Here is a 9,547-nt window from a genome sequence, read left to right on the forward strand (position 1 = left end):
CTCTTCCTCTCTGCTGCTTTGAGGTTAGAGAGAAAAGAGTTCAACAAACAACGACTTAAAGAAAGAGTAGAAGAAGAAGCCATTAATGCAGAGCTCAACTACCCATTTCTAGGGCAATATTTTTCCTTCACTCGCAAACACACACACACACACACAGATAATAAACCATTTCTTCCTAGATTCACCAATGCTTCTCTCATTCTTTGCTTGATTCATTTCCATTCTCTGTTTGGAGCTTTATTATAGATCTTCCTCCACCATGTGGAACACGGCGGATAATGTGTTTGTTCGAACCGCCTCGTTTAGAGAAGACGGAGAAGATGAAGAGGCCTTACGTTGGGCAGCGCTTGAGAGGTTGCCTACGTATTCGCGTGTTCGTAGAGGTATTTTCAAGAATATTGTTGGAGATACTAAGGAGATTGATGTTAGTGAACTTGAGGTTCAAGAACAAAAGCTTCTTATTGATCGATTGGTCAGTTCGGTTGATGATGATCCCGAGATGTTTTTTCAACGAGTGCGACGCCGTTTTGATGCGTAATTCTTCTAATTTTGTTTCATTGCTTGTTTATGATTTTTTGATGTGGTTTATTTACTGCTCTTGTGTGTGTGTGTTCGGAGAAAACAAAATGAAAGGATAATGGTGAGATTCTTTTGGATTATTTCTCTGCTTTGCTTTTTATTATTAACTAATAAGTCAAATGTGCTGTGATTATTGCTTCATAGAGCTGTTTGAAATTTTTGATCGTGTCAATTTGAGAGACGTTTATCTTACTGTCACTAATAATGCTAGCTAATTCTTGTTCCTGCTCAATTTTGTTTTGTCATTGGCTTGTGAATTTGTAATTTTCATTATTAAGCTACTTTCTTCTTATTAACTTATGCGTGAAATGTGCTGTGATTATTGGTTAGAATGTCGTTTTGTTGCATCATGGAGCTGTTTTTCACTAATTACTACCGTTTTGAAGTTTGTGATCGTGTCAATTTGAGAGCCGTTAATCCTATAGTTATTCTTACTAAAATGCTTGCTAATTTCTTTTCCTGCTGAATTTTGCTTTTTGATTGGTTTGTGAATTTGTAACTTTCATGATTAAGGTACTACTGCGATCATACAATTGCTTTACGTTCTTTAATTTTTTTTTTTTTGTCGCAGAGTTGATTTAGAGTTCCCTAAGATTGAGGTTAGGTTTCAACAGTTGACTGTAGAATCGTTTGTTCACATTGGAACCAGAGCTCTGCCGACTATTCCCAACTTCATGTGCAATATGATGGAGGTAGCGTAGTATTTACTCTGTATCTATAAAATGATTAGTACGAATTTTTTTTTTTTTTTTGTTAATCAACTATGGAAAAGTGTTTTCTTCATTTGTTCTTCTTATGGTTACTAGATGTTTGTATACATTGTGCCAGGCACTTCTTAGGAAACTAAAAATATACAGCAGTCAGAGAAGCAAGTTGACAATTTTAGACAATGTCAATGGAATTATAAGACCTTCCAGGTAAACTTTCTAGTTCTAACAAAAGTAGAAGTTGAATCTTTGATTATGTTCCGAATTTCGAATTTTACACTATCCTGAGCTCTTTTGTAGATTAACTTTGTTATTGGGTCCCCCGAGCTCTGGAAAGACAACTCTTCTTCTAGCCCTTGCTGGTCGCCTTGGAAGTGATTTGCAGGTACTGAACAATTGAAACTTTGCCCTTCACTGCAGAAACGTTGTTGATATTAACTATCTGTTTTTAATTCTTTGGTCAGCAATCGGGGAGAATAACATATAATGGGCATGGGTTCAATGAGTTTGTTCCGCAGAGGACAGCAGCTTATGTTAGTCAACAGGACCGACATATTGCAGAAATAACTGTCAGAGAAACTCTCGATTTTGCAGGCCGCTGTCAAGGCGTGGGGTTCAAATATGGTAAGCTATGAAAAATCTTGCAGTTTGACAGCTAATACTTCTCTTAATACTTATTTGAATGGTGAAGATATGCTCATGGAACTAGCAAGAAGGGAAAAGATTGCAGGGATAAAACCTGATGAAGATCTCGATATATTTATGAAGGTATGTGATACTTCATGTATAATTTTTCTTTAATGTTCTTTTGTTACCATCTGTTTTATTGAATTGATATGAATTTGATTGGTTGTAATTGCTGCAATTTTCTCTTTAGTCATTGGCTCTAGGGGGTCAAGAGACAAGTCTTGTGGTGGAGTACATCATGAAGGTACATTCAATTTACTTTTCCCCCCTTGATATTTATTGAACTGCTAATAGAAGTTGCAACCTTGGTCCTTTTAGATTTCACGTATATTTATGGATTATTTGGCAACATGTAAGATATGATTATTGAACTTCCATTATCCTCAATCTCAACAAGTTGCTTTACTCTCCATAATCTTTAGCTTGGCGTAGAAGATGCAATCAACATTTTGGTCGGTCTCACTCTCCATAATTTTTGGTTATGAAGTTTTATTTCTGGAAAAGCTGGTAACTCTGTTTAGTGTTTGACAGGAGATTTTCATTAATTAGTTATATTATAGAACCTTAATAATTCAACGTAAAATTTTGAAAAGCGTACAGGTTTTTTAAGAATTATATCATTGTGCGTTCTTTCTATGCAATATTTTGACGTCATCCACACCTGAAGTATTGATATCTGCGAAGATTTTAGGGTTGGACGTGTGTGCTGACACATTGGTAGGAGATGAAATGCTCAAAGGGATTTCTGGAGGACAAAAAAAGCGTCTTACGACCGGTTTGTTACCATCCATCTCTTCTACACTAATGGATATAATAATGAGTTTTGATGATTACAACTCATTACTTCAGGCGAATTGCTAATTGGCTCTGCAAGAGTTCTATTCATGGACGAGATATCAACGGGGCTTGATAGTTCAACTACCTATCAAATTATCAAGTATCTTAGGCATTCTACCTGTGCACTTGACTCCACCACTGTAGTTTCTCTCCTGCAGCCTGCTCCTGAGACCTATGAGTTATTTGATGATGTTATACTTCTCTGTGAAGGCCAAATTATATATCAGGGACCGAGAGACTCTGTTCTTAATTTCTTCACAGCTATGGGATTTACCTGTCCCGAGAGAAAGAATGTTGCAGACTTCTTGCAAGAAGTAAGCAAAGAGTGTAAAGATTGAACTGAAAATTCCCACTACTTTTTTGCTAATGCGTTTGCTTACCAAATAATGGCTATAGGTTATATCAAAGAAGGATCAGGAGCAGTATTGGTCAGTTCCTGATCGTCCCTACCAATTTATCCCTGCAGCAAAGTTTGCCAAAGCTTTTCGTTTGTATCATGTTGGAAAGAACTTGACTGAAGAATTGGAAGTTCCTTTTGACAGACGTTATAACCATCCAGCTTCCTTGTCATCTTCTCAATATGGAGTAAAGAGGCTTGAACTTCTTAAGACCAGCTTTTCATTGCTAAGGCTGTTAATGAAACGAAACTCATTTATCTACGTTTTTAAGTTTATTCAGGTAAATAAAGCAGTTGTTCTTTATCAATTTTTGGTTTGATTTTAATGTTTTAGGTCTTCTTAGTAGACTGAAATAAATCCACTTGTTAATGTTGTGTCCGTGATAGAAACAACTTATGCAGCCATTATAAAAACCAACAATTGAAGGATGACATATTTTTTCTGTAATGTTCTCCTCATTGTTTCTATTATGCAGTTACTACTGGTTGCAATGATTACAATGAGTGTCTTTTTCCGGACAACAATGAAGCATGACACAATTGATGACGGAGGACTTTACCTTGGGGCACTCTATTTTTCTACTGTTATCATCCTTTTTAATGGATTTACAGAGGTGTCCATGCTGGTGGCCAAACTTCCTGTAATTTACAAGCACAGGGATTTGCACTTTTATCCAAGCTGGATTTATACTCTTCCTTCTTGGATCTTAAGTATTCCAATTTCACTTTTGGAATCTGGTATCTGGGTTGTAGTCACGTATTATGTGATTGGATATGATCCTGCTATCACTAGGTAAGTGGTAAAGGTTGTGTATTCCTTTTGAATGTGGTGAGATAAGGATAATTATGTTGACATGGATGGACTTGATTATGGTTTCTAAATATGCAGATTCTTGCGGCAACTTTTGTTATTCTTTTCTCTGCATCAGATGTCTATAGCACTCTTTCGCCTCATGGGATCATTGGGACGTAACATGATTGTTGCCAATACCTTTGGATCCTTTACGATGTTGGTTGTTATGGCTCTTGGAGGATATATCATTTCAAGAGGTTGATATTGCATGTTTTCTATGCAACGTATTAACAAACATGAACTGTGCAAGTCTCACATCTTTTCCTTCATTGTAACAGATCGTATACCAAAATGGTGGATATGGGGTTTTTGGTGGTCCCCATTGATGTACGCTCAAAATGCTGCGTCTGTTAATGAGTTTCTTGGGCATTCTTGGGACAAGGTAATATTCTTGCTTCTACGACTATTAAATAATCCAGGTGCATCTGATTTTAACGATGTTGTGAACTATTTTCTCTCTTTCTTCACTGTATAGAGCGTTGGGAAGAATACAAGCATGTCACTAGGAGAATCTTTACTGAAAGCACGCAGCCTTTTTTCAGAAAGCTATTGGTATTGGATTGGTGTTGGTGCGTTGCTTGGATATACAGTGATTTTCAATTCGCTATTCACATTCTTCCTGGCATACCTTAAACGTAAGCAATCTGCTATAAATTGATTATATTATTTTACTTCTGCTTATATTTTAGCATCGGAAGACTCTGCAAGATGATTTTTGAAAAATGTAAATTGGTTTTAAAATTATTTTTTCACTGATTTGTTGCTTTCCCTTTTCTTCACAGCTTTGGGCAAAAGCCAAGCTGTAGTCTCCAAGGAAGAACTGCAAGAGAGAGAGAAAAGAAGGAAAGGAGAAACTACTGTAATTGAGTTGAGACACTATTTGCAGTATTCTGGGTCATTGAATGGTAAGAATCTGATTAAGCTGTTTGAAAAACTTAGTATAGTTTTTCTTAGCCATTCGTCAAGTGCTGCCCTTGTCAAACTAATTTTATAATTTCACCATCTCAACTATTTGGCAGGAAAGTACTTTAAACAGAGAGGAATGGTACTTCCCTTCCAACAACTTTCTATGTCTTTCAGCAATATTAATTACTACGTTGACGTTCCCATGGTGAGCTTCAAATCCAGTTCTTTACTCATTATTTCGGGAACTTCTTGGTTGTATATCATCTGACTTAAAATATTACTTCAGGAGCTAAAGCAACAAGGGGTAACAGAAGAAAGATTACAATTGTTGGTTAATGTCAGTGGATCATTCAGACCAGGTGTGCTTACAGCTCTACTAGGAGTCAGTGGAGCTGGAAAAACCACACTCATGGATGTATTGGCCGGTAGAAAAACTGGTGGGGTCATTGAAGGAAGTATACATATATCCGGCTATCCCAAAAGGCAGGATACATTTGCTAGAGTTTCTGGTTACTGTGAACAGACAGATATTCACTCCCCATGTTTAACTATTATGGAATCACTTCTCTTCTCCGCTTGGCTGCGATTACCTTCAGATGTTGACTTGGAGACACAAAGGGTAAAACTTGATTGATAATTTTTTTTTAAAAAAACTAGTATGGTGTGTAATTAACATAAATTGATAATAGTTTTTATTTGTGACAGGCTTTTGTTGATGAGGTGATGGAACTTGTTGAGCTTACCCCACTAAGTGGAGCTTTAGTTGGTCTACCGGGTGTTGATGGTTTATCAACAGAACAAAGGAAAAGATTAACAATTGCTGTTGAACTGGTAGCAAACCCATCCATAGTGTTCATGGATGAGCCTACATCAGGGCTTGATGCAAGGTCGGCTGCCATTGTCATGCGGACAGTAAGAAATATTGTCAATACAGGGCGTACAATAGTCTGCACAATCCATCAGCCCAGCATAGATATTTTTGAATCTTTTGACGAGGTAATTTCCATTTTTCTCCAGAACTTGCTTGCTTTTGAGTTATCAAGTGCCAGAAATTGTGTTCTCTTTATCACTCAGATCAATTTTAATTGCACGTGCATCTTCCTGTCTCTATTCTCCGCTACTATCATATCTTATGTACTTTACAATACCTACAAACAATAATAAGGTCTACAATATGCACAATTACTTCCGTTTCATGTATCTTCTATTTTGTTGAAACTTGAAAAGAACGGTTTTCGTTTTCTTCCCACTTATTTTTGTATTACTTAATTATATGTAGAAGAGTAAGGGAATTAAGCCATCATGTAATGGAATTTCTTATGCTTCTTCAAGCTCAATGCTTAGAAAGTCATTCCCTCCATCAATTCTTTGTAACAAAGTTACTTTTAATGATGGCATTCTTGCTGCAGCTTTTATTAATGAAGCGTGGAGGAGAACTCATCTATGCTGGTCCATTAGGACCCAAGTCTCGGGAACTAATCAAGTATTTTGAGGTAATATTATTTATAGACGCATCATTTTTAGTGACACCAATTGCTAAATATTGTATATACACAAATTCTCAGACATCCCTGTATTATGTTATGTAGGCAGTTGAAGGAGTTCAAAAGATCAAAGCGGGCTATAATCCTGCCGCATGGATGCTTGAGGTTACTTCTGCAGTTGAAGAAAGTCGTCTTGGAGTGGATTTTGCTGAAGTTTACAGGAGATCAACACTATTCCAGTATGGATTTATTCATTCTTTTATTTCCATGCAAATACCTTTTGTTTACCAACCAGGTTCACTTCTTTTTGTTTCAGACGCAATCTAGACTTGGTTGAAACCTTGAGCAGGCCAATTAGTAATTCAAAAGAACTGAGCTTTCCAACAAAGTATTCTCAGTCATCTTTCAATCAATTTTTAGCATGCCTGTGGAAACAGAATTTGTCTTATTGGCGGAACCCACAGTATACTGCTGTGAAATTCTTTTACACTGTTATCATCTCATTGATGCTTGGAACAATATGTTGGAAATTTGGTGCCAAAAGGTTTCTACTATTACTTTTACCTGTTATTACTTGTATGCGTTCTACATTCCACCTTTTTCTCACTTTTATTTTCATGCTATCTTTCAACAAAATAGTCATTAAGTTACTGTTACTGTTACTTTTAAAAACTACATGGTTATCATCATTACTGTTTTCTCCCTTCACAGAGAAACCCAACAAGACTTATTTAATGCTATGGGATCCCTCTATGCTGCTGTTCTTTTCATTGGAATCACCAATGCTACTGCCGTTCAACCAGTTGTTTCAATTGAGCGATTTGTCTCATATCGAGAAAGAGCTGCTGGATTGTATTCTGCTTTACCATTTGCATTTGCTCAGGTATTCCTCTTGATGTTTTATGTGTATCTATAATGTAATTGACTTCCAGAGAGTAGCCTAATGCATTACTTTTTATGCATAGGTCGCTATCGAGTTCCCGTACGTGTTCGCACAGACAGTTATTTATTGCTCCATTTTCTACTCCATGGCTGCCTTTGACTGGACAATTTTGAAGTTTATTTGGTATATTTTTTTTATGTATTTTACCTTGCTATACTTCACTTTCTACGGAATGATGACAACAGCTATCACACCAAATCATAATGTGGGTGCCATTATTGCGGCTCCCTTCTACATGCTTTGGAACCTCTTCAGTGGCTTCATGATTCCTCACAAGGTAACACTTACCATCTCTTACATATTTTTAGTTGTTATCTTCACAATTTTGCTTCATAATTCTATATCTCGTAAAAATAAGCTAGTAGTGATGGAAACTAGATCATTCTAGAGATTCAACACTATTATTTACAACTTTTCTAATCTCCGCTCTCTCTTACTTCCATGGTTCCTCCCTCGAAAACAAAAAAAACAATATTTGGGTGCATTTTGATTTTCTTATGCATTCCCCTCTCTCCCATGGAATATAAAAAATAAAATAAAATAAGATAATTTTAAAAAAGAATTCAAGTGAATTTGCTACCTGGCAAATAATAATTTGATAAGATGCGTAAAGATAGATGCAACTCGAAATGCACTTAGTATTTTTTAAAAGAAAAAGAAAAAGAAAAACATAACATTATATATTTTTTAACTTTTATCCTTAAGTTCTGGTTGAAGTAGAGATATAATTAAAACCCTAATTTATTAGGTGTTAAACTTTTGAATTAATGGATGATTTAATCATTCTCTTTTGCCTCTCCTCACATACATGTGATGTGAACAAACTGGTGGAGGCCCCTACCATAGCATCATTAATTACGTGACTGATGTGAAATGACAAAAGAAGCATGTTTTTGGTTCTGCTTTATATTCAATTTTGAGCTGACCAAAAGTTGTTTGGTGTACTACTTATTTCAGAGAATCCCAATATGGTGGAGATGGTACTACTGGGCTAATCCAGTGGCTTGGAGTTTATATGGACTCCAAGTATCACAATATGGCGATGACAATAAGCTGGTAAAGCTATCAGATGGAATTAACTCGGTAGCTATACATGACGTTCTCAAGCACGTTTTTGGGTTTAGACATGATTTTCTAGGTGTAGCTGCCATCATGGTATTCGGTTTCTGCTTGTTCTTTGCCACGATCTTTGCTTTCGCAATAAAATCCTTCAACTTCCAAAGGAGATGAGAGGTTTGATTTTGTTTAAAACAAATTCTTAAAAATTTATAAATTAAACAATGTCAAAAGTTTATAGATTCTGTATAGTAATAACAGTATGTAACTTTCAGATCACTCATTGTATACTTCTAGCTGGAATTTGTCTATAGAAAGTAATAATAGGTTCTATTTTCATTAAACAAAAAATATACGTTGATGAGTATTATTTGAAAGTAATGAATTTTGTATCGGTAACTACTTATGACATCAATTATTAGTTCTTCCTTCTTCCTTGTTGACTTCATTTTTTTGCAGCCTACAAAGATAATTTAAAGCAACTCAAAAAACTTCCCATTTTCAAGCAGCAGCTGAGAAGAGAGAGATGGAGAAAGATTGTACCATTTTAATGTGGCTCTTCCTTCTTCCTTCCTTCTCCTCTTCATCAATGGCTGCCAACAGGTTTTGCCCTCGTTCTGAATTATATAGTCTCATCGCTTCTTCGTATGGTTCCTCGTCAAGTAGTTTCTATTTCACAATTCACTATTTTAATAAAGAAGCTACATAAAGAAAAAGAAAAAGAAAAGACCAAAAAAGATGTTGAAATCAAAGCGGGTTTTTAAAAATAATTATCAACATTTATAAAAGAATTGCCAATATAACAAAATTTATTATCAATATGATGATTAATCACTAATAGACTAGGATAATTGAATCTAAATTTTGTTATATTTGTATTTTTTAAAATTAGGTTGTAATGTACACAATAGTAATCTCTTTTTTTTACATACTAAGAGTTCTTGTGGGTTGAAATTAAGGTAGTCTTGATCGTCGTCGTCGTCGTCGTCAATGATTATGATTGGTATTTTCAAGTTCTGCAATCCTTTTGAATTCGAAGTTGAATGCTTTAATTGAGTCTTGAAGGGATTATCCTCTTCGCCTAATAGTTTCTGTTTT

The 9,547-nt window shown here is 35.6% G+C and overlaps 1 protein-coding gene across 1 annotated transcript; it reads left to right on the forward strand.

Annotated features, from left to right (window-relative positions):
• The first annotated feature begins 212 nt into the window (after nt 1-212).
• LOC101206034 (ABC transporter G family member 32) lies at nt 213-8,884 on the forward strand. The gene is made up of 24 exons (XM_004139285.3): nt 213-534; nt 1,151-1,271; nt 1,408-1,496; nt 1,587-1,671; nt 1,751-1,910; nt 1,978-2,054; nt 2,164-2,217; nt 2,658-2,748; nt 2,823-3,124; nt 3,207-3,488; nt 3,684-4,000; nt 4,097-4,257; nt 4,339-4,442; nt 4,536-4,695; nt 4,843-4,965; nt 5,080-5,171; nt 5,253-5,585; nt 5,672-5,962; nt 6,376-6,459; nt 6,556-6,689; nt 6,767-6,994; nt 7,162-7,333; nt 7,416-7,670; nt 8,351-8,884. Exons 1-24 carry the CDS (start codon nt 260-262, stop codon nt 8,621-8,623), a joined length of 4,263 nt encoding a protein of 1,420 aa, XP_004139333.1. The 5' UTR covers nt 213-259; the 3' UTR covers nt 8,624-8,884.
• The last annotated feature ends 663 nt before the right edge of the window (nt 8,885-9,547 follow it).

Source organism: Cucumis sativus, chromosome 2, assembly GCF_000004075.3.
Source record: "Cucumis sativus cultivar 9930 chromosome 2, Cucumber_9930_V3, whole genome shotgun sequence".
NCBI lineage: Eukaryota > Viridiplantae > Streptophyta > Magnoliopsida > Cucurbitales > Cucurbitaceae > Cucumis > Cucumis sativus.

What these genes read in the sequence shown, in the direction of transcription:
- LOC101206034 (XM_004139285.3), top strand. Translation starts at nt 260, where the DNA reads ATGTGGAACACGGCGGATAATGTGTTTGTTCGAACCGCCTCGTTTAGA. An exon ending in TCATGTGCAATATGATGGAG is followed by an intron (nt 1,272 to 1,407) that starts GTAGCGTAGTAT and finishes ACATTGTGCCAG; the next exon opens with GCACTTCTTAGGAAACTAAA. An exon ending in TTGGGCATTCTTGGGACAAG is followed by an intron (nt 4,443 to 4,535) that starts GTAATATTCTTG and finishes TTCACTGTATAG; the next exon opens with AGCGTTGGGAAGAATACAAG.